At 37.8% G+C, this 26,092-nt stretch overlaps 1 protein-coding gene across 2 annotated transcripts; it reads right to left on the bottom strand.

Annotated features, from left to right (window-relative positions):
- Position 1: 1 nt before the first annotated feature.
- On the bottom strand, positions 2 to 25,221 carry atp2a2a (ATPase sarcoplasmic/endoplasmic reticulum Ca2+ transporting 2a). Of its 2 annotated transcripts, XM_081349927.1 has the most exons (22): positions 24,913 to 25,221; positions 24,640 to 24,790; positions 22,760 to 22,777; positions 22,592 to 22,674; positions 20,884 to 20,988; positions 20,616 to 20,754; positions 11,550 to 11,630; positions 11,384 to 11,469; positions 10,550 to 11,014; positions 9,145 to 9,233; positions 8,952 to 9,054; positions 7,946 to 8,077; positions 7,746 to 7,865; positions 7,439 to 7,657; positions 5,824 to 6,159; positions 4,970 to 5,190; positions 4,690 to 4,892; positions 4,447 to 4,532; positions 3,710 to 3,843; positions 3,514 to 3,631; positions 2,097 to 2,217; positions 2 to 625 (listed from the first exon to the last, which is right to left on the bottom strand). In XM_081349927.1, the coding sequence occupies exons 2-22, from the start codon at positions 24,755 to 24,757 to the stop codon at positions 612 to 614; spliced, it is 2,991 nt and encodes a 996-aa protein (XP_081206053.1). In that variant the 5' UTR covers positions 24,758 to 24,790; positions 24,913 to 25,221; the 3' UTR covers positions 2 to 611. The 2 variants fall into 2 exon arrangements, with proteins under 2 accessions (XP_081206053.1, XP_081206052.1); XM_081349926.1 differs by lacking the exon at positions 2 to 625 and having other exon boundaries at positions 935 to 2,217.
- Positions 25,222 to 26,092: the final 871 nt, after the last annotated feature.

Below are 26,092 nucleotides of genomic sequence, written 5' to 3'. Positions count from 1 at the left end.
GTGACCATGTAATATCATTTTATTAACCACAAGTCATTGTGATAATTACAACACTGATTCGGCAGCTCCCGCCCTCCAGTTGTCATGGGAACTGCTGTAAAAGACCGCCTGTCTCTCAATGTCACACACACACACCGAACACCTGAAATGAGCCTCGGCTTTAAAACATATTGCACATCCCTGCGCAAAGCAACAGGAACAATCATTTTTGGTTATTTTACATATCTCACAAAAGATTTAAGGGAAAAAACAATGCCTTTTACCACTAATGGCATCTTTCTCTCTTTTTTTCTTTCTTTCTTCAAATTAAATATTGCAGTGCTATACAAAAGTTTATCATAAGGGGACATGCACCATGAAAACTGCTGTAATGTTACATTTAAGTGTTTTTTTTTATTATTTCACTGGCTTCAGATCTGGGCTATCAGGTCTCAAATAAGCTGTTTTAACACTCATAATGTTTGAATTTTTACCTAAACTAATGCAAATTTTTAAGTTTTATCAGTTGACATGCAGGCCTAGAAAGATGTGTGGAGCTGCTCAAAACAACACATGCACTAAAGTCAAGAAAACCTCACAGGTTCTGCAAGGAATACAGAGAGCGGATTGGCTCAATCATCCCGAGCTGGAGAGAGAGAGAGAGAGAGAAAGACGTGAAAATAAGACATTTGATCAAAGAACTGAAGTACAACTCAAAAACACACAAAAAGACCGTACACACACAGAGATGTCGTCATGCAACTGCAATAGTCGTCAAACGTGATTAACTGCCTCTTCAGAGCCGTTATATGGAGTTCCTGTGTAACTGTTTTCCAGATAATTGTGTGTATTACATCAGCAGCACAAACAAACACAAGGTTGTGATGGTGTATCATGAGTATTGCAGAATTATGTGAGCAGCACACACTCTCTTACGCACACAGGACAACACGATTAGTTTTAATACGTCGAATTTAATCATGCATGATGTCTGTGGTGATCACCTGGAGCGAGACACTTTTACAAGAGAACTGCTTTTAAAAAAATGGAAGAAAAAAAAAAAAACACGACCTCTAGTGAATAAGTTGTGCCATTTACAGTTAAAGAGGTCTTTATCCAGCAACACTAGTTTACTAATATCAGGGGTTTTATCCCAGAATTCATCCTACATATTATACAAAAAAAAGGATGATTTGTGCCCAGTTCATTTTCTCATATACCTAGTATATACACATATACATTACAGTAAAAATAATTGATCTATAATATTATAATCTCTACACTGTCCCTATAAATACATCCAACACGTGATAAAGTAAACAGCTTCAGATAATGTGTTCAAAAAACACTAGCTGTTAAAAAAAGGAAGTGTTTTAGAACAAGAGAACTGGTGCATTTGGCTAGTCTTCTATCAAGCAAAAACACCAAATGAAAGCAAGCGACGGAACTGAGGTAGCTGCGATCTACTTAACACAGAGAGGAAATCATTTAGCTTCAAGCGAGGGGAGGAAACAGAAATGACATATGTGACGTTACTGTAGAAAACATCTAAATATAACTCAAATGCACATTCGTTCTTTTCGGCCCAGCGGATTCAAAAGGCTATAAAGACATCTCGGAGCTGCGAGCCAAAAATATCCAAAGCAATCTGATAAATATTTCATCTCCCTGTTTCGAACATCCAAAAAAGGCCATAAAGGGACCTGAGAAAATATACACCTTTAATAATAATAATAATAAAAAACATGAAATGTGCTTAAAAATGGAATGTTAAAAGAAAAAGAGAAAAGAACATACTATTTTCTGACAGCAATATGCCATATATGAGGGTAAACATTATATAAAAAATTCAAACAAGGCTTGGATGCGTGTGCAAATGTGAACAGGTAAATGTCGGTGGTTAATGTTGCTTTTGTGGTTATTTGGAGTCACGTGTTAGCTTGACGGCAGCTCTGGGATCAGTCAGGAGGACCAGAACAGCTGGGTTATGTTAGTGTCTGTGCCGTACAGCCACACCACTAGAGGGAGTGTCAGAGCTACAAAGGGCCAGGAGATGCCCTCAGTGCATGCAGAGAGGGACCAGCCTCTCCTGTCGGGCTCCTGGTCCAGGTCTTTACCGGGCTCCAGGTAGTTCCTTGCCACGAATTTGAGCAGCTCGTCCAGGAGGATGACGGGCAATGAGATCTTCAGCACCATCAGCCACTGGGTCACGTTCAGAGGGGTGATCTGGAAGATGACCTGTGGAGCAAACGAAAGCATGGAATTAAACTTTTCACAGGCTTTCACAGACAGTAGAACCCGGATGTAGGGCAGCACAAATAAAACTATAAAACTTTTGAACTGCAATATCATTAATATTTAAGCAGCAGCAATATGAGATGCTAAAAGTTTAAGCTAAAGGAACTGAAACCAGACCAAAAACATTTCATGTACAGTCAACCACCATATTCAATAGGGTCTCGCAGTTCCAAAAAAAGTGATGTTTCCATCCACCCATTTATATGCTTATTTTAGGATATCACATAGAAAATAAACACTGTATGGTACGGAAGCTTCTTTCCGCCACTGAATAAAATAAAAAAGGTAATTAACTCAGAATTGCATGATATAAACTCACAATTGCAAGAAAAGAAAAAAAGTCAGAATTGCACATTTACACCTCAAAGTGAAAGTGCAAACATCATTTAAAATCACCATGTCACATTTAGTTTTAGTAGTATATTTTATAAGAATAAACCATCTAAAATGCTTTGAATATGTATAGTGCACTAATAGAGAGAGCACCGGGAGAGTGCGAATGCCTGCATTGAAAGCGTGAGTACTGCGTTTTACTGAGTTTTAGTGACATTAAACTACTATAAAATTATTACACATTATATTCAACATTATATAGTGTCATTGTTACACATTACATGCATTTATAAATGATGCATAATTGCATGCAATTGACGCTAAACCAAACCCTCATCCTAAACCTAACCCTTCAGTAAGTACATATAGTTAGTTATTATTACTCAGTTATTTTAGGTGTCAGAATTAATGTAATTAGACATTTAACCTAAATTTATTTTAATAATAATCAAGTAAAATAAAAATAGTGTTAAAAAAAAAAAAAAAAAAAAGTGAGTGCGCAAACTGGGTCTACATTCAGAGATTAAGGGGTTGTTTACACGACACCGTTTTCAACTAAAAACGCATAACTTTGAATGTAAACGGCTTTCAAAGTGCACGTTTTTCAAAACGGTCTCCGCGAATCTCTGAAGACGATGACGTCATGCACATGCGCATTACGTGTTCAGTCTACAGTGTCTCACTGCCATCTAATGGCCTGGCAGAAGAATACAGCGTTTTTAGTCGTTTTCGCTGATCCGTATGCATGGAGATAGTTTTGACGATGCCTGTACGCTGCTGAAACCAACCGTTACGGACCTAATCCTACTCTGGGCCCCAAGATGATTTTTGACATAAACTCTTGTACACTGGGCACTTATAAATTCAGATTTATGTTAAGATAAATCAGGATGGTTGCTGTACCGGCAGAGGCTCCACATGGAGGATGAGGAAATGCAGAGACATGGAGAGACAGATGGCTCCCAGCAGCCAGACGTTCTCCCAGGGAGGCATGCGCACCAGAGACTGGTTCTCTGACAGACTGCAGGAGGGAGGAGGAGACGTTTATTTGGGTTCAAATCTCATTTTTAAAAAGAGTCTGGATGTCATGAGGACTGACCTGTTGAGGGCGTTACACATCTCAATGGTGACCAGCACAGACAGGGCCATGGTCATGGGGTAGGGAGACTCAAACACGTGGCACTCCAGGTCCTGGAAGTCAGGATTATCAGGAGAACATTGCAGGAAATGACTCTGAGAAAAAGAGAGAGTGCAAAAGAGAACGAGTTAGAACAGACAGACAAAGTAGTGGTGACTAACAAAATAAAACAACAATAATGGTAACAGAGAAAATTATTATTTTATGTAATAATTACATTAAATATCAAACAAATAAATAAATAAAATGTAATAATATATATTCAATATTTTAATTAAATTACACAGGATAATGTGACTGAAGACTGGAGTAACGGCTGCTGAAAGTTTAGCTTTGGCATGACAAAAATAAATTACATTTTAAAATATTATTTTAGTTATTTTTAATTGTAATAATATTTCACAACATTAGCCTTTTTGATCAAAGAAATGAGCATGAGTGACGACATTTTCTTGAGCATGAGTGACGACATCTAAAATAAAAAAAAAATTAATTTAGTTTTTTTATGCATTTATTAAAAAAACGAGTCGTCAAATAAATTGTGCTGCAATCAGTTGAATTTCAATTCATGAAGACATTCGGGGGAAAACAAAAATCAGATAATTCGACATCAGTCTAGTTCTGAGCATTCATTTTACATGTTATTGTATCAGATTTGGTTACAGACATCACTTTTAGTTCAAAACAGAGATATATACCAGCTGGTAAAGTGAGATCATTGGACCATCTTCAGCAATAACGAACCACCAGCCTGCAGCTCCTACAGTCGCAGCACCCACATAACCTGAGAAACACCAGTTAACACAACAGTTAACAGACCAGCAATAATTGATCCTTTAGTAGATGCCAAGCTAGATACATTTACAGAAGCACTATTCTCTTGAATTGTAAATGATCTTATAGTCCAATCAAAGGATGCACTGGTCATGTTTGTGACTCACAGCCAATGGCCAGGTATCTGAAAAAGAGCCATCCGGAGATGAGGGGCTCCTTGGCGCTGCGGGGGGGCTTGTTCATGATGTCCAGGTCAGGGGGGTTGAAGCCCAGAGCGGTGGCGGGCAGACCGTCAGTCACCAGATTCACCCACAGCAGCTGGACGGGGATCAGGGCCTCAGGGAAACCCAGCGCAGCGGTGAGGAAGATACTGAGGAGGAGTCATTCGTATCAGCAACAGATTCAACAAACCTAAAACACCCACTGGAAGATGAAAGACGGACTGACCAGACGACCTCGCCCACGTTGGAGGAGATGAGATAACGAATGAACTGCTTCATGTTGTTGTAGATCGCTCTACCTTCCTCAACGGCGGCCACAATGGTGGCAAAGTTGTCATCAGCGAGGACCATCTCTGAGGCTGACTTGGCCACAGCAGTGCCAGAGCCCATGGCGATGCCAATCTCTGCCTTCTTTAGGGCAGGGGCATCGTTCACGCCATCTCCTGTCTGCAAAGACACAACCGTTCAGTCAACAATCACAGTTGAGCTAAATCCAGAGGTGGACAAAGAACACTTCCTTAGTGAAAGTACAGATACTACTGGTCAGATATTACTCCGTTACAAGTAAAAGTTGTAAAGACAATAATAAAATTGATAGGGATTGAATGTGAGATTGAATAAGTGCACTCAATAACGTCCACAATGGTTTCGGACACCCAAATGACTGTTCCCTCAAATAGTGCCTGATTTAAAGTTTTTTTGCTTTTAGTATGAATATGTTAGCCTTACTGTTTTCTATAAGCTAATGTCGGGTTCTGACATAAATCTGACATCAACCCGACTTTGTTTTCTAACTAAAATCCAATGTCTGTACGACGTTGGATGTTGACGTCAATCTTACGTTGGGTTCTGACGTCAACGCGACTTTCATTTCCAATCAAAATGCAACCCCTGACTGACGTTACTACTTTCTACTCAAGGACCTTGACAGAATTGTAGTGGTAGTAGTAGTTTTTTTGTAAAATTTTTAAAGTACAGATACTCAAAAAGTGTACTTAAGTACAGTACTCAAGTAAATGTACTTTGTTACTGTCCACCTCTGGCTAAATCACTATCCATTATCATCATATGGCCACCTACCATGGCAGTGATCTCGTCAAAGCCCTGCAGGAACTCCACGATCTTGGACTTGTGTGAAGGCTCGACACGTGCGAAGCAACGGGCATTAATGACCGCCTCGCGTTGGGCGTGGGGTGAAAGGTCGTCGAATTCGCGGCCTGTGAAAGCCATGCGGTCGACGTCATCATCCTCTGAGAAGATGCCGATGCGTCTGCAGATGGCCACGGCCGTGCCCTTGTTGTCCCCAGTGATCATGATGACCCGGATGCCAGCGTGGCGGCAGAGCTTGATGGAAGCGGCCACTTCTGTACGAGGAGGATCCAGCATGCCCACGCAGCCCACGAAGGTCAGATCAGACTGGCAGATGGAGAGGACAGGCAAGTTTAGAAAAACTTAGGATAAACTGGTAAAACCTCATCAAATGTGGTCTTTTCTGGTTTCCACTTAATTAGCTAGATGGATAGATGCTTTGAGATAGCTAGCTAGACATAAAGATGCTTTATTAGACACTGTGGCTAAATATGCCATTAGAGAGCTAACTAGCTAGATAAATAAACACTTTATTAGATAGTTAGCTAGTTGGATAAATCATTTATTAGATTGGAAGCTAGATAAATAAAAAGATTTATGTTAGTACTGTATAAGTTAGTAGTAACTAGCAAGTTAAATACTTTTAGACAGCTAACTAGGTAGATGGATTATCACTTTATTAAATAGCAAACTAGCTAAATTGACAAATAGCATGACAATGATACTTCATTAGATAGCTAGATATATTACGAGATAGCCAGATAGTTAAATTGTGTTATTAATAAACCATTTCGCATCCTAGTTACAGTAGCTTTCTAGACAGCTTAATAGCTAGATGGATTATCACTATTAGAGTGGATAAATTAGTACTAGTATAATAACTAGTTAGATGAATAAATATTAGAAAATGTATGACAGCTAGATATGTTACTAGATAGCGAGATGCAAACTTACTTTTAATAGATAACTATAGGGTGATTTTAGGTTGATTGGAACACGGTTTGCCATTTTTTTCTTTGTTTTTTTGCCATGAAAAAGTGTCTCTATCAACCTGAATTCCCCCCACACATTACTAGATAGCTAGAAAGGTAAATACTTTATCAGATAAATAACTAGCAAAATGGAAAATGTTTTATTAGACAGTTAACTTGATGGATTAAACCTTAACTAGTTAACTGGCTAGATTGACATATTTAATATGATAAACAGGAAGCTAGTGAGATGCAAAGATACTTTATAAGAGAGCTAGATGTTACTAGATAGCTAGACACTAGCTTAAATAGCTAACTAGCTAGATGGAAAATGGTTTACTAGAAACAAGCTAGATGAATGATTTATGATGTAGCAAGCTGCCAAGAAACAAAGATTAGATTTATTAAATAGCTACAGTAGATAAGTTTATTAGGTAGCTAGCAAGGTTCAAATACATTTATATTAGACAGCTAGATGGTACTAAATAGCTATCTAATAAACTATCTAGATGGATAAATGGTTTATAAGACAGTAAACAAGCTAGTGGTACTAAGATACTAGAGAGCCATCTAGATGGATACACACTATGTCAGTATGACACACAGACTAGTAAAGTACACTGTAACTCAGTCACCTCATAATCTGCAAAGCTGGCGGTCTCTGTCAGGATCATCTCCTCTTTCTTCAGGGGAGTATCACGGGTGGCCAGGGCCAGGCAGCGCAGGGTATCCCGGCCAGTGCCGTACTCTCTGATCACAGACATGATCTTATCCTTGATGCCTTGAGACATGGGAACCCTGGATCCACCCACACGCACATACGTGCACCTATCGATCACTCCCTCTGGGGCTCCCTGAGGAAGACACTCTGGTTTAACAATGTGATCAAAACATCAGCAGTACAATGACTCAGTATATAACAAACCAGTATCCGGTTTGCACCTTGACAAACATCTTAGATGAAGAGGATTTGGCCTTGCTAGGGGAACAGTACACAGACATGGACTTCCTGTCTCTGGAGAACTCCAGGGTGAACTCCTTCTTCATCAGCTGCTTGATCACCTACACATACACACAGAGTTAGCAAATCACGATTAAACAAGTACAGGCATAATTATTTACTAGTAATCAGAAATATTTACTGAGTTGCAGGCATTGGCTCTGTCGATCTTAGACAGGCTCCTGACGTCAGTGTCAAAAACGTTCATCTTTTCCACTAGGCAGGTCAGAGCTGTCTCCGTGGCCTCTCCAACCTTCTCGAAAACGCCTTTAGCCTGAAAGAATTGCATTTATCAAGGAACATCCCCCATGTGTGGAACTGACCTTCTCCCAAAGCTTTTCATAGTGCCTGTTCTACTGCTGGCAAACATGGTTAGATATGCAATCCAATTATCCAAGGAATGATTATATATTATATAAAACATATTATATAAAACCATTCAAACGGTTGGGATCGGTAATATATTTTAATGTGTTTAATGTTGAAAACAGCTGTGTACTGTTTTTTTACAGTATGCTTTGATGAATAGAAAGTTTAAAACATCAGCATTTATTTGAAATAGTAAAGACATTTATAATGTTACAAAATATTCTGTCACTTTTGGTCAATTTAATGTGTCCTTGCTGAATAAAATTATTAATTTATTTTAAAAAAAAAATCTTACTGACCCCAAACTTTTGAACAGTAGTGTTAGTGTGTTTAGTGTATAATATAAACTGTCTATTTCAGATAAAAAATAAATAAAAAAAAAACCTATTTGAAACATTGATGATAACAAATGTTTCTTAGGCAGCAAATTTCTGAAGGATCATGTGACACTGAAGACTGGAGTAATGATGCTGAAAATTCAGCTTTGCATCACAGGAATAAATTACATTATATAATATATTCAAAAAGAGTCATTTTGAATTGTAATAAAAATGCTGTATATCAATGACTCTTTCATATATCATACATATAATTTAATCAGTAATGTACACTTATTTTCCTGGAGTTTTGGAATCAGTTTTTCATAAAATTGTGTATATTGTATTATTTCTGAGAATATCAGTTTCATAAATACTAATTTTCATATTCATTATAAATGTATAATGATATCAGTTTTGCTTATATCTTCCACCTTAAGAAAGGACAATTAGTAAGTCTACCTCATTGTAATCCAGGGAGGAATCATTGCACAAGGCACAGATGGTCGCCAGCTCCACCAACCCATCATACTGGGAGCTCTTCACTATTCGGTTATCAAGGCATCTGAGTAACCAAACACAATGATGAATAAAATACCTACTAAACAGAAGCTGACAAAAAAAAACCAGAAGCTGACAGAAACAGAAAACTCACACGTCTCCTTCAGGAGCGTATGTGGAGCCAGAGATGGTGAATTCACTCAGTGAGCACTTCTCCCCCTCTGCCTTGTCCATGATGAACATCTGAAACACAGATACATGTTAGGAACAGTTTTGTCATTTATACCACCTCATGTTATTCCAAACCTGTATATTAACAATTCTCATTTTTGAGTGAACCTTTATGACACTATTTTCAACTGTTAGCTGAATGCATCAGCATGCTGTCCATCTAGAAGGAATTTGTTGAAAAGTTAACTGATGTTAAAGCTGATTATGTTAACATCTGATGAAGAAAACAATTCGGACACTACAGCCATCCGTCATCGAGCTCATTCTTGTATTTCTGCAGAGCGAGCAGCTCAGTCCTTTGACAAATCTCTATCGCTGATGTTCTTAAAGCTGCACCAAACACTTCATTTTCAGTGAACGACTGAGGATTTTTAAAAATCCAAACATACTAAATCAAAATAAAAAGATATCCTGGACGAGTACTGTGGGAGAAATGCAGGAGGACATGGGTTTTCAACGATTTGTGATGTGAAGCATTTATAACCCTGTTGCCAACCAAGGAGAAGATTTCATTTTAAGCGCTTTAGAATGAAACGGTATTATTTCAGTAGTAATGTTTTTTCTCTTGTTTAATATTTTTAGTTAATAATAATAATAATAAAAATTGTATCTTGATATATAAATCACCATTATTTTCACCCAAATTGAACAGCCCCAAATAAAAGCAAAGTAGACATGGAGCTCTTTAAAAAAAAAATAAAAAAAATAGCTATTAAGATTTTTTTTTAGATCTGTAAGATCTAACTGCAAGAACAATCTTATCACCATCAATCTTATTAAAATACTTGTTTAAAAGACCCATTTAAACCTGGACTTTTAGTCCATGTTTATGTTTAGTCATTTTTTTGCAGATATATGCAACAAATTTACAATCTTTTTTTTTCCAGGACAACAGACTTAAGGCTGGTTCACACAACACGTGTTTGCTGTTAAAAACACGAGAACACAGGTCAGCGTCATGAAAAAAGCTAAATCTAGAGATGCGTTTTTTAAAAGTTGAACTTCTTTTAACTTGAGTGCCGCATTTTTAGAAAGCCGTGTCATGCACGAGACATGAGCGCAACGGTTAAAGATGTCCGTTTACATTGCGCTACTCTTCCATTGTTTTTCAGTGGAATGGAAAAACGCGTTCTGTGTGAACGGCTCCTTAGGGTTGTATGCACATTAAACAAGTAGACTGAAGGCTACTGGCCATCTGCCACAACTTCCTGTTTCAAATATGTCAACAGCACTCCTCAAGCTCAAAACTACACTAGTCAAGCCATTTCATGGAGTTATTTCTTTTGTACAAAGCCTAGGATGACTAAACTGCTAAAGGATGAGCTCACCCTGCAGACAGACATCTGGTTGGTTGTGAGGGTGCCAGTCTTGTCAGAGCAGATGACGGAGGTGCAACCCAGCGTCTCCACGGAGGGCAGAGAGCGGACGATGGCGTTCTTCTTGGCCATCCGGCGGGTGCCGAGAGCCAGGCAGGTGGTGATGACAGCAGGAAGACCTTCAGGGATGGCAGCCACAGCCAGGGCGACAGCGATCTTGAAGTAGTAAACGGCGCCACGGATCCAGGAGCCGCCATGGACGGGGTCGTTGAAGTGGCCAATGTTGATGATCCACACGGCGATGCAGATCAGGGTGATGACCTTGGAGAGCTGCTCGCCAAACTCATCCAGCTTCTGCTGCAAGGGGGTCCTCTCCTGCTCGGTGGCGGCCATTTCATCACGGATTTTACCGATCTCGGTGTTTACGCCTGTGGCCACCACCACACCCACGGCTCTGCCGGCAGCAATGTTGGTTCCCTGGAATGCACACATTTAAAATGAACAGGAAGATATATTTAGTTTGGAACAAAAAGAATGAAGAGCGTACTAAAGCTGAGTCTGGTTTCTCTATATTTCTGCTGATGGAGTTTGGTACCTTGCCGCTGACGCCTTTTAGCTTGCTTAGTTTGGGACACTTAATATTCTGCAATATTATTGACTTGAATGCACTGACACTATTGGACGACATCACATTTTTCTCCAGAGCTGCTTTATAGATGAATTGAATTCTGTTTGCATCACTGAATCATTGTGTTCCTGTTTATCACTGTAAAGCTTGGAAACAAGCTGTATTGTATAAAGCACTTTAAATAAGGTGAATTGACTAGACTAAAGTACATTTCTTACCGAGAACAACATGTTCTTCTTGTCCTGATTGACGGCACGGGGATCCGGCACAGGGTCGGTGTGCTTAATGACAGAGACAGACTCACCTGTAAGATGGGAGAAATAAGAGTAAAACCCACAGCCAAAATAGATGATACACCAACAAATGATCAAAACACTTGGTTACCTGTCAGGATAGACTGGTCCACTCTGAGTGTGGTGGACTTAATAGCAGAGAGACGGATATCGGCAGGTACCTTGTCACCCACTAGATTAAAACATAGAAACAATAAGATATTTAGAGCATATTAAATCATCAGAAAACAGACAATTTCAGAGTTAAAATTGCTAAATGGATAGGTGATAAATAAAAACACTTTCTCTCTCTTCCTTACATAAAACTATAGAATATAACTTGCAAGTCAATGTTTGTTTTGTATTTTTAACCACATGACTGTCATTTTAAGGACAAAAACAGTTGAAATGTCTTTCAAAATACTGTATCTTGTTTTGTCTTTTACAGAAGACAAAGTCTTACAGGTTTGGAACTACATGAAGGTGAGTAAATGACCATTTTCATTTTTGGGTGAAAACTAAATAAGCACGTACATTATAGGTTAGCAATCATAAACCTCTTTGCAACTAATTTAACGGTCCTTAAGAGTAAAATATGTAAAGTTTTGCAGTATGAAGGTACTGCAGACAGCTCCAACTTCCACTATTTTTCTAGTTTAATGTTGCAATTAAACTAGAAAAATAGTTTACAAATCAACTGTTTCTTCTATGGTCAAACTAAGCATCTAAGCTTTGTGCATTGTTTTTTCAGATGTACTGTAGTATCCTAACTGCATGTTTTATCCACACATTGCATCATTGCAAGTGCCAGAACACAGAGTTCAGAAAGCATAACATTAAATCTTTTCGGAAATCTCCTGACTAATAAAAAAATCTTGGCAAGATGAACACAAATCAAATTATGATGTTTAATCAAATCCACTAGTCCCTCGTGCACAATCATGAAATAACTTAAAAGGACTTAAAAAGGGAACCAAAGAAAGAGAGAGAGAGCGTGCTCAGCCATCGAGAACAAAACAGACATGCAAGCTCATCTGCGCCCTTGAGGGTGAGAGAAGAAAATAGCATGGCGAGGAACAATGCTCCACGCCAAAAATGGGAAAACTATTCAGATACGTTCGCCGATGCGCTGATCAGGTTTAAACATGACAGCAGCTGCCCCTGCGCTCAATAGGAAGAGTAAAGAGGGTTAATAACCCCCAAGCTGTCAATCAACTGTAACAATCTCAGTGTATTCATAACTTATAACAATGGTGTTGAAGAGCAGCTTTGAGGAGCATGTTTGTAATATGCTTCCTCAGGCCACACTTGGAAGAAGAAATACTTCAAATGTTTCTTTACTGATCTGCTCACGTTAAACATTAACATGTCTATCAGAGAAAGCCTGGGGAATTTACCCAGCCATAACGCGCAGCGTGGCAGCATAAAAAAAAATGACAGGGCATGACAACAATGGATGCTGCGTGGCCTTGGCACTGATCATCACACATGTGTGTGCAATAGGATCTCTTCGCTGTGGATTAACGGGCTGTCCTTCAGCCACGATCTGTGAGGCGCTACACCGGCAAGGTCGTACACACGGGGCAGTGACGGCTTTTCTCAGAAAGACTTAATGGAGCTCAATTGCAACTTCAGCCGCCTAAATCGAGAACGAATGTACACAATGAAGACCAGTTCCCAGAAGGTCACCCAGCATTGTTCACTGGTAACAAGAGAACAAACTCAGCCAACATTTCTAGTAAGAATGAGGCTTTGATCATTGAAGAATTGATCATGTGATGGACAAACCATGATTTGGAGGTGAAGTGCAGATAACTGTTCAAATGTTGGTGTAATGCAACCAGGGTTGGGTAAAAGTCAGAATTTAATAATTGGCTGCTTTACAACTCACAAGTGTGAATTTGAATTGGCCATACAGCATAAATTGAATTAGAATTGCAGTGAAAGAAAGAGGAATATACTGAATTGCAATTCAAAGAAATTATGAATCATGATGAAATTATGAAAAGCACATTTTGACCCCCAAAATTGACAAACATGGACAGACAGAGAAGAGGATCTGTAGACATTGTGATCAACAACAAATGGAGGACGAGAAAGACTTTCAACTCATCTGTACTAAATATATCAGTGTAAGAGAAACTTTTCTGCCCAGATTTGAAACATTGATTCCATCATTCATTGAACTTAGTGATACTGAGAAAACGCCCTTCATACTTGAAGAAGATGATAGCATAGCTGCAAAATATGTGTTAGCCATTCACAATGTCAGAGACAGTTAACTCCCTAGAGACCCACTTTATTAAGATGGATTGTCTCTATTTACTATGCTACATATGACATGATTTGTTTGTTTGTTTTATTATTTATATATAATATGTTAATGCTTTGGTAACATTGTGGTGCACAGCCAATGCTAATTAAGCTCATTTGAAATTGAAAAATTGAAATTTCAACAGTTAATGCATTCTAAGAAAAAAAAAAGCTAATTTATTGAATATAAATAAAATAAATAAAATAATTACATAAAAGCATTGGTATTCGCTGCAGAATTAATAGCATTGCTGGGACATCTAGTGAGCATCATTCAGCGCATAATTCTGTTATAAACCATATCAGATCAAACAGTGCTGATGTGGAAACCAGGAGAAACATTATGCCATGAACAAGTTATAGGCTTTTCCATCCACAAATCACAAACATTCACCATGGATTTAATGTAGTAACGGTAACCATGATGGTATTGTGGCAGGAATAGTAAAAAAAAAAATATATATTTATATATATATATATATATATATATATATATATATATATATATATATATATATATATATATATATATATATATATATATATATATATATATATATATATATATATATATATATATATATATATATATATATATATATATATATATATAGATTTCAGGTTTCGTACAACCTTTTGAGAATGAAATTTAAGCACTTTAAGGACTTTGAAGTGCTGGAAAAAGGTGTGTGAAGCATTTCAAAGCTCTAAATATTATCCAATTTAAATGTTTTTTTTTAATGTGATAACCAAAAACATTATTTGTTCATCCTTCAAAGACTGTTCCCATTTGTAAAACTAAAAGTTTCAAGATGAAGGAAAACTAACACTTGGTGGCAAACAAACACCTAAAAATAAAATAAAAAAGACATGAAATTATCACTATAACCAGTAGAAGGCAGCAGAGGAGCACTTATTGGCTTATTAGCTATTTCCACTCCCTAATATTTTTTCACATTTTGCTTTTGAATGTATATTTAGACATTATGAAATCAACTCAACCTTTATTTATAAAGCACTTTCAACACCACAATGTGGAGCCAAAGTGTTGTACAAAAGATAAAAAGCATGCACCATACAAACACAAGCAACAGATAACAAGACATTTTCAAATGCTAAAAGAAACAAATGAGGTGTTAGCACACTCTGAAATACACTAAGTGTAGGGGATGTTTTTAAGGACAGAAAACGTATTCAAGTGCCTTGGAGTGGCTACAGAAAAGGCAAAGAGGAACAGAGGAACCATAAGATGTAGCTGATAATTTGAGCTTAGAAACCTATAGATTGATGCCGAATGATTAAATTAGAAACATACTCTGGTTATAGGCCATGCAAATCTTTGAAAACATATAGGGAGCACTTTTTAATGAATTCTGAATCATATTGGGAATTTTTCAACAAGAAATCAATGTCAAAGTTTGGCACTTTTTGTACTAATCTATGAAGTAGGAAGTGTCACAAAATCTCATGAAAAAAAAATTCAATTTTGCAACTGAATTACACAGAAAGCAAGTAAAGAGCGCTCCTTTTATAATCTCTGAAGCTGTAGGTCAGTTCAGTATGATCCTATAAAAGTGCTACCAAATCAGGTGCTGGTGCCACCATTAGTAGAACTTATGCAACGTTCACACTCTCAGTCCCAAATACAACATTGTGTATCCAATTGAAATCTGATATTAAATTATTGACATCCAGAATGCAACTGTTCAGATCCAAAGTGTGCCCATGGCATGCCGCTCTTTCGTTTTCCGGAATATCTGCATTGGTTTCTCTGGCAATGTTGGTAGGTAGGCATATGCCAAAACAACAACCACCACTGCAACATGGAGGGGTTTGCAATTCAGATGTTGTCTTATTTACAACATGATAATATGTAGCCGCTGCGCTGCACTACTGCGTCTTCTGAAGCAGCGGCAGAAACTGAGGCTGGTATGAGTGGCTTTATTTCACGCTGTTGTCTCCACTTGTTTCAAAACATGTCTCCGTTATATTGTCATTTTCTGCTCATCCGGCACTTTGCAACAACACAAACTTGTTTCTACAGCAACTGTCAGCATGTTTTCTATAACAACGTCTGACGCTTACATTTTATGTGGTGTGGGAAAGTCACATAAACCACACGAAATCCAATCAGAGCAGTCCAACTGAAAAATTCCAACCGCATTTCATGAATTTCTTTGCCTTTCACACTTCAATCAGATTTTAATCAGATATGCACACAAATTGGATTTGGACTGGCAGTCTGAACGTAGCCTTTTGGCACTGGTGCTGCTGCGCTCAAATGTTAGTCTAGACATACATAATTTATTACATAATCTAAATTCATAAGACAATTACATAAATAAATAAAATCTATAGGTGACATTTCCAAAATCTATCCAAGGTCCATACATTTTCAAAAACTAAAAAAAAAAAAAAACTTTCAAACAAGCATTTGTAAAATCAAGTTTTCTTGACAAAAGCATTAAACAAATCTCATTTATTTTAATTCAAATCACAATTCTCCATCTTGTTTGCAACTTCAAAATTTAAACTGAATTTAAAAGGCACTCAATTCATGCTTCACAATGAATGAAGTGGATTCGATAGAGATGCACATAATGGAGCCTCAGAATTTCTTTCTTAAAGGTCCATACTTCAAATTACATGGGTGCTTTTCAGAGATGCTTAATTGTGCAGCTGACTAATGCAGGCTCGTACCACAAAGTGAGAATGAAGTGTCTATTCAATTCCGCTCTAGCTGAGAGCTGACTCATGACTTAAGAGAGGCCCGATGGCGCTATTCACAAGTGTGTCAACACTGTCCAGAACATAGCAGCATTTATCAGTATGCATATACAAAAAGCCCCTGCGATGAGCTATTTCAGGCGTATCTGCCTGGCCTCCAGGTAGAAGAGTGACCTCCGAACCCCTGAGCTGTTGGAGTTATCTATCCGCCCACTGTACGCACACAGCCTCCTCATCGGCCCTCGAGGAGCCCAGAACAAACCCAGCAAAAGGGCCCTACACAACACCCACACAAGGACTCACCACATATTCAGCTAAATATTGAACTAGTAATGGAGCATTCAAGATCAAGAAATAACACACAATGCAAAGGAAGATGGAGTATATGTGTGCAATCCAGCTGCCATATCATAAAGCACTTTAGTATCTTAAAATACCTTCAGCATGCATCAATCAGCAGGGTAAAATAGCTCACACCTAACCCTCCGCGGGAGGAGGTCGGGGGACGGAAAGCAGTACAGTTTTGTTTAAAGGTTTTTGCTTCCATCGCTCCCCCAGCAACACAGCGCCGTCTGTGCTTTCATTCCTCTGCTCGTTGTAGCAACGCAGGACACAGGGGTCAAACAAATATGCCTGCATTTTACTTGCCATGTCATCACAGAATAGCTTGAGCCGTGGGGGGTCTTGAGGTTGTGAGTGAAGCTAAAAAAAATTACTTGTGTTAGAAAAACTTTTTTTTGGGGGGGGGGGGGGGGGCAATAGAGATGAATCAAGGCTGATAATCGGTTAATCCATTTTTTTTTTTTTATACTCACTTTTCAGAAAAAAAAAAATTAATCAAGGTTAATTTTCTATAGGTAGATTTTGTTTTCTGAAATGGACACCCCACAGTATGTTCTTGTATGATGACAGCTCCCAATCACATTCACAACAACAGTATTGACAGGTAAATTAACTTAGTTTTATAATAACAACAACAACTTTAAAATGCTTAGACAGCACAAAACAAAGATAATACATGTGCAAAACATTTTTAATAAATATCGGACATCTAAACATCAAAATACCATGTATCGGTCATAAAAAGGCATTATCTTCCCATCTCTAATCTACAAATCACTGGTTTTGATTGGCCACTCAGTGAAGTGTGATGTGAATGATTGGACACCTGTTTCAACCCCAACATTGATAAATGGCTAGTATCTCCTTTACTCTCATTCATATTAACTCAGCCATTTGTGGATTCTTGCTGACAGCCTGGGGGCATCAAAGACCTGCCGGGCCCCTGCCGCGGTGATGGCCGATGGTTACCAGGTCCAGCAGAATGTTGCATGCCACCCCGCCTGGGTGCTTGAATTCCCAGAGCACAGACTATGCTGATGGGTAAGGCCAATGTGAAAGCATTTGCATTAAGGGGGAAAGGGGTGGTATATCATGGGCACTTCCCTATAAGGTCATCTCTCTGAGTGAACAATAGGAACAGCTGTTAGACCTGGACACCTTCCACTTGACAATTGACGGTTGCAACATACAGACTTCGAAAAGGTTCACTGGTTTTAAGTATTGTTTATGCCTCAGACAATGACAATCAGCAATACATAAAAAGTCTTTCAGGACAAATGGACCCGTCTAAAACATAGTTGGCTAGACAAGATCTTTCTGTTTGATGTTGTTAAAGACAACATAACCACATGGCCTGACTAGTCCATATTTTATGCTAAATTATCATCAATTCACGCATTCTCTGGGAACTGAACCCATGAGCTTGGCGTTGTTAGTGTCATGCTCTTTTGGTAAAGCTACAAGCTGGATGGATAGGTAAACAAGTAAACAAACAGTTAAATAATAATTAATCCCCCGCCCCCCCAAAAAAAAGTCCTGCCCATGAGGACAGAGCATGAACATGGACAGTAGTGGAATATTGAAAATGTATAAATATATAACAAAGCCAAAAATAGCCAACTTAAGTACAGTAGCATATAGATGGCCCCAAAGCGAGAAGAAAAAAACCCCATTGCAATTAAACTGCTCATATACTGTTCAAAGAATTATCCTTACATAAGGCTTTACTCAAGATTACACCTGCAGTTGTCTTATACACCAAAGCACCTTGGCTTAGAATATCAAAGAGCATTGAGAGGTAGCCTATGCTAATTAAAGCATCAGATGTGCACAGAGGACTGCGAGGTGGCCCACATGCTGAGCTCGGCCCTGCGCAGAACTGATAGGCTGTCAGGGTGCCGCTGGCTTCATTTGTAATTCTGTTCACGCCTAAACTGGTTACAGTCCCAGAGTCCTCTGCAGCGGGTGTACTGAGCCGAGGCACGGACTGCGATATGCTCACAACCCACAGCAGGAGCAGAGACAGAGATTCAGAGAGAGAAACCACAGGAAAACATTTTAAACGATCAGCGCAGATGCCATCACAGAGCAGATTCAGCCAAAAAGCTCCAGGTGACCCTCTCTTCCTAAATTAATCACATCGAAACAGTTGGTCGGTCAAATCTGTTATCACGTCCCTATCTGCAAAATGTCCAGACAGTGAAATTGTGGATTTTGAGTAATTACGAAATAAATGCATTCATGGGAAATGTACCCACGTTTGGGCCTTATCACTGACCCCTAAAACAGCACCATTCCAAAATGACCTCTCTCCAAGGTGACTTTGCAGTCTGTCTGAATCATATCTGACGTCACAGGCTGCAATTCTGTGAGACGCTGCAGAAGGGGTGGGCGCAGGGCTCAGGGCCGGCACCTGTCATCTGCACCATTGTCGCTGTGAGTTATAATTAAACCATTCCATAATCTGAACAGTCTATCAGTGCTAAATATAACATCTACCACTTTACACACACACACACAAAAAAAAATAAAAAAACAGCACCAGTTCTACTGCAAAGGAGTTAAAGGTTAAAACATTACCACAATCCACTTTCATTTTGGTTGCTTTTTCATCTCTAAAGTCTTCAAAAATAGTAATTATGCAAGAAACCAGGGGCTTCATCTACAAACGATCTGATCCTACATTAGATTTATAAAAGCAGAAACTGAGGTTGCATAATCAAATGAAACAAAACCAGAACACGATATGATGCAAAGTGTGATGATCACACAGCAAAGGCAGTGATTTAATTAAACCTGAAATGAGAAGCGATTCTTAACCATCTGTTGTCAACAAAAGAGTAGATTTAAAGTCGCCCTGCAGTCTTCCATCAAAATAAAAGCTTGATGGTTTAGCGTTAGAAAAAGAAATTTAACAGCCATAAATATCAGTATTGTAATTTTACAGTTGTACTGTAATTTTTTTTACAGTGAAATATTACAATAGTAATTTCTGTAGTAATTTTGATATTATTTTATAGTCATATTGATATATAAATCACAAAATTTATATAGTGTGATATATAAATCACAAATGGTGCAGCCCTACAAACAAGCAAACGTGTTTTTATTTCAAACAAAAGAAAAAAAAAATGTACGAATTTTACAAAAAAAAAAAGGTTTTGTAAATGTACAATGTATGCTAAATAAAAAGCTGATAATTTTGTAATACGTCACATTTTGGGAGCAATGAGAAGCGAGAATTATGATCAGATAATGATGTGGAATGTTTTCAACTAATAAACGTATAATTTACTGATTTAGAAATAATTTGCGATTTATAAAGCAGGATCATTCTCTACATTTATTTATTAATTATTAATGAGTAATTAAAGAAAATAAATTTCACACTCTACATAATTTATTTGTAAGAGCTCAAATTTGAGAAACATCATCAGGCATCTCCAAAAAGGCGGCGCAAAAATATACGCAAACCAAAAGAGCCAACGCTGTGTCCAACAGATATAGATGTGCTTCTGGGCAGAGCATGAGCGCTGACGAACATGTGATGAGGACTGACGCACACAGTCCATTGAGAATCAACAGGTGCAACCAAAAATACCTATACTCATACAATGGAGCTGTACGGGGTCCATTCAGGGACAGAAGAGCTGAGAGGCTGTTCCTTATTATCTCATATAACAACCCATAAATGCAGTGACCTTGCTAATAACTGGATTCAGAGAAATTACTGAGGCTGGACTGAGTGACACTGTGATCACATCTTCTTTATCATGATATAAAATGCAATGCTTACCAGCGATCTCCACAATGTCTCCAGGCACAATTTCTTTGGCTTTGATCCTCTGCACACTCTTCCTGTCCTGACGGTACACCTTGCCCATCTCTGGCTCATACTCCTTAAGGGCTTCAATGGCACTTTCTGCATTACGTTCCTGAGATGGACAGAATCAAATGTATAAAAAAGTCGATTTTATTCACTGGGAAATTTTGCAGTAGAGTTTGGGATGGGACTTTCAGACATTATTGTTGCAATTGTTCAAACTTCATGATACTTTACTGACCTGCCAAACACCTACGATGGCGTTAGCTATAAGAATCAGTAAGATTACAAAAGGCTCCACAAAGGCAGTGATAGTTTCCTCTCCCTCCTCAAACCAGGCTAATACCTGCAGGAAAAAACAAAGTCATGTCACAACAAATCCTGTTCAATCTAATCAAGTATTTCACATTCAAAACAGCCTCTGGATATTTCAAGACCAGTAGATCAAGATTCTAGACGAGACATGCCAGTGACATTTGCCTTCTCATAATGGATTCAACAGCCCGTTTACAAATGAGATTGTGTTTGGATTGCATTAACTGCATGATTTTAAACAAGTTTAAACGAGAGAAAGATAAAACTAAATGTGACGATGAAGCCAATCCCAGCTGTATGTTTTAATGACTAGAAATTAAACTCCCACAGCTCACTGCAGCAACGACATCTTTTATTTCCCTCATTTAGATACATTATAACATATGAACTCCTAAAATAAGAAGCTGCACCATCTATTTACTTTCCCTCGTGTCATTAAGCACAAGCACTTTTATAACACCTTAAGAGTTTAACAGTTTTGTTTTGCACGGAAGCACTGATGTTTTGCACCTTTAAAAATAGATTTGCATGATCTGCTTCATATAAAAAGTCCTTAGATGCACAGCAAATGCAGAGATTGAAGCCTTCCAATCAACATCTTGGTGGTTTTCTCAAGAGACAGTGGAGTTACTGGTCTGTCTGTGGTAATGAGAGGCCTGCAACTGAAGGTCAGAGGCCTAATTTGGCCTGCAGAGATGCCCTCTTACACAGCCAACTACGAGACAGCTGTCAAACCACAGACTCCAACACCTCAGTATCACAGCGCTGGGCGATGCTGGCATACCTCTCTACTTCCAGCCGACCAGCCAGCTTCATCTCATCCGCTCTGTGAAAGCATTCTAACTAATGCTTTTGGGCAGTCAAACTGCCAAAGCATAATGATCAGCCATCTTATCATTACTTTCCTGGTTTATATTATTAATTAAAATACAGTATATTAAAAGTAGTAGTAATTTATAGGAGATACGCATTTAAATTGTCAATTTAAATTGTAATATTTCATAGTATTACAGTTTTTACTGTATTTTTGATTAAATAAATGCAGCCTTGGTGAGATTAAGAGACTACTTTCAGGAAAGAAAAAAAAAACGTATCTTTAATATGTATAGTAAATTTGCAGGAATTAATTCAAATCTTTAATAACCCTTTTAAGTCTCCAAGCAAACAGCCACGTGTCTTTTCATTTGGTGGTAAACCCTTGGCTAATTCAAGAGGTCCTTACACCTCAGCTGTAAAACTGCAGTGCACTAAGATGTCTTGTTTGGCAGCGAGTGACAGACACTCAATCTCATTGAATGCTGTTGACACCATTCCTAAGGAGTTCCGCTTCCTCAGCTGTTAGCTCTTCTGATCTGCGAGTAACCCAAGACAAGGCGTGCAAGACTCAGGGAGCTAACAAGACATCTTAACTTTCACAGCACTTCCGGATACCAGTCAGTGTTTATCTCAGCGCATGTAACGCTGTGGTTTGTTTCTAATGTAAAACAATCAACACCTGACATGAAACTGTGCTGAATCACATCTGAGAAATGGCTGTAATTACACTACTGAAACTCAAAGATTGGTTCGCTCAAGTCGAATAGTGTACAATAATAATAACTGCAGGCAGAACTCTGCCAGAACATGTTACTTACAAAAGATATACAAGCTGCCAGTAGAAGAATCCGCACAAGTAAATCTTCAAACTGCTCGATGACAAGCTCCCATATAGATTTTCCTGTCAAACATCAAAATCAAATGTATCAGAATACCATGAGTAAAACAATGATAACATCATGTTACAGTTGAAAAATGAATATTACCTTCCTCAGCAGGTAACTCTGTGTGGTTAATTGAAGGATATGAAAAAAACAAAGTATAATGTTACAAAAACACAGTGAATAGTACATTCTCAAACAGAAATTGATTTGACATTGACTATAACACAATTGTCCTGTGACCTTATAAGAACCTATTAAAACTCAAAGATTACATTTATCTTCTTTACTTTAAAATGCAGATCAATGTTACACCCAAGTTAAATATTTGAGAAGTGATAAATATAAGTAAATATCTTCATATCACAAACACCTTGCACTCTAAGATGAGGACTTCAAATCCAAATGAGTGAATATCTGGCTCATCTTTGAGCACATGCTGTGATACACACACACACACAAACACACACACGTATACATACATACATACATACACACAAGCTGTTCTGAGCCGGCTGCTAACAGAAATATTTTCATCTATGTTTTCATAAAAACATGATTCTGTTGAATTGATGAAAGAGGAAGAATGGAGAGTGGTCTTAGCTATGCTCGCTTTGATTTTACAGAAACATAATAAAGCCCGATAGATTTAAACATCTCTTTCAGCTTATTTCTGTGCTGGAAGGGCCTGTGTGTGCCTGTCTTCCAACCTTGTCAAAGTCTAGGGGAAATGTGCATGGCAAGCTGTTTTAACATTTTTTTTTTTTTTTTTTAAACTTAGGGTACGTCGTTTACACCACAACGGTGTACTAAAGCAGAGAAGTTTTTCCCTTTACGTTTTTCCATGCACAATGACAACATTGCCAAAACGATCCACGTTCACATGCATTACGTCACTGTTTTCACAAATGCGCATTTTTTGTAGTTTACACAGACAATAATAGTACTGTTTTCACTTTGATAACTGTTTTCAAAAGTTTGAATTGTCAGACCCCCCAAAACACTGTTGTCATGTAAATGAATGGCCAAAACGCATAAAAAGTTTTTCGTTTTTAGTTGTCTCCTTGTAAACTACAAAAACATGAATTTGTGAAAACGGTGACATCATGCACATTTTACATAATAGGCCAGTGTTTCTCTAAAGTGATATCACCAACTACTGGCCTGGCATGCGTTATGCAGCATTAGTGGTTTTTCACAGATCCATGTGAACACCGGGGATTGTTTTGACCAGTCTGTATGGGAAACCTTTCAAGAACGCGAAGGAAAAACTTTTCCATTTTTAGTACGCCGTTGTCATGTAGAAGTACCCCAAGTAGTATACATTTATTGCCATAAGCACTAATTAATCACTTGTTAAATAATTCCATAATGACTAGTATTTTTCAGTTTCACTAATAACCATTCATAAGATATTCCAATAGTGGCTAATATCCATTCAATTAGTCACTAGTATTTCTTCTTGTGCTATTTATCATTATGGCAGTTAAGACAAGTAACTATTCCATTGATTCTTTGAAATTATTTAAGAAAAAAAAAATTCTGAGATTGTAGTACCTATTCTATTACTTGTATAATTTCTATTGTTATATTCAATTGCTATTTCTTTCTTTTTTGTAATAAGTAATGAATAGTCAGAATGACTACTAATAAATATCTTACAAGTAAAATTAAAAATGCTGCAAGTAACAACTGTGATACATTAGAGCTAGGAAAACTGAAAGCAAAATAGCTAGTCACTTAAGTACTAGTACCTAGTTGATAGTGACATTTAAAAATATACTAGTAACTACAGACGTAGCATAAAACAGATTTGTTTTTTAAAAATGAATGTTACACCAGCTTGCCATAAAGCGTGTTTGATGACGTCAATTGTTTCGAACGCTCCTGCCGGCTGATTGCAACAAATGTAACAATTTCATGTCAACTTCAAAGCGTCTGTGTGGCGTAGCTGGCTGTGAAGGACACTAAAGTATCAGACGTACCGTTGAGACCCCATTTTTCTTTCTGCTTTTTCACCTGGTCTAAAGTCAGTCCCGTGCTCTCGTTGACGCTGAAATAACTATAAACTTCTTCCACACTCTTCGTGTGAGCGTTCTCCATCGTTAGACTGGAATAGAATCCCGCTCAAGAAATCTGCCTTGGTCAAAAAATAAATTAAAAAAAGATACGAATATGCCTATGAGTTGACACATACATTGACATCCAATGGGACACAATGAAGAACATATGTGGAAAGTTGAGACGGGCAAATGCACCTTCCAATAGTCTTATCCAACAGAGTTCTTCTATCTTCTTCTTGTTGTTTCCCAAATAACTGGGAGTCAGTGGAAGCCAAAAGGAAAGATCCTTGCTTAGTACATCACATTCAGCCCCCGTCCAAGCCTCTGCCTGCCTGGAAATATGACGGACGACCCCTTTTCACGTCCTTCTCTCCCGTTGAGTGGTGATGGAAGCGGCGTTTACTCGTTTTATCGCAGGAGACTCACTACTGCCTCTCTGCCGCATGTGGAGGACGCTGATTGGACAGCAAGTGTCCAAAGGAGCCCATCAACATCCAATCAATCGACTTTGGCTAGGGCGGCACTGACGTATATTGAGCAGACGTTTGTTTATTGGTATAACAGACTGTCACTCAACGCAGCCGATATAACTTTTGCCCAGCCCCTCCAATGCAGGTGAATCCACCACAGGTAAACGGTGTTCTTGGAAAGCTGTATGCACGTGTATATATTTTTGTACTCTGTAGTATTTGATATTGTGCGTATATGTAATTCATTTTCTTTGTCCGGGTAAAGTACATAAAAAAATAAAAAAAAAAAAACATTCATACAAAAAAAAAAAAAAAATTCTGTGATGTTTTCAATGTCTGAATCTTGGAAAGTCATTGAAAGATATTTATTGTTGAAAAATACATTTTATCATAAATTTAATCTAAGTTTTATTTTAATCTTTAGTATTATTTATTTTAAATAAACATGAAAACAATATGTGTATGTATATATATATATATATATATATATTAATACTTTGATTTTAAGCCAGTATGTGTGTGTGTGTATATATATACATTAATACTTAAAAATAAAATTAAAAATAAGCTACGTTTGTTCAGTTCAGTAGAAAACATGATAGTTACTAAGAAAGCCACGATTTTTTACATTAAAAATAATGATTGATGTTCACTTACATGTATTCAACTAAAATCATTTTAATAATTTAATAAACAAGTATAAAAATGCAATCTGTGTGGATACAAGTATTTTTAAATATATTTTCTTTTTATCACCTCATATACCCATTTGGAATGTAAAACTAATAATACTTTTCTATTTTACTCTAATTGCTGGTAAAAGAAAATCAAACTGTGATTATGAAGTGGGCCTTTTGAACGAGACTGACTCAGTATTAAATAATTTCAAGCAGCCAGATGTTCAT

This window comes from Scardinius erythrophthalmus (assembly GCF_964197995.2).
Source record: "Scardinius erythrophthalmus genome assembly, chromosome: 20".
In the NCBI taxonomy this organism is placed as follows: domain Eukaryota; kingdom Metazoa; phylum Chordata; class Actinopteri; order Cypriniformes; family Leuciscidae; genus Scardinius; species Scardinius erythrophthalmus.
Note: the sequence above shows the minus strand (reverse complement) of the source record. Positions and strands in the feature narration are given on the sequence as shown.

Coding starts and splice junctions, on each gene's coding strand:
- atp2a2a (XM_081349926.1), bottom strand. CDS start 24,757: ATGGAGAACGCTCACACGAAGAGTGTGGAAGAAGTTTATAGTTATTTC. Junction 9,055..9,144: donor TACGCTCCTGAAGGAGACGT/GTGAGTTTTCTG, acceptor TTGGTTACTCAG/ATGCCTTGATAACCGAATAG. Junction 4,893..4,969: donor AACGTGGGCGAGGTCGTCTG/GTCAGTCCGTCT, acceptor ACTCCTCCTCAG/TATCTTCCTCACCGCTGCGC.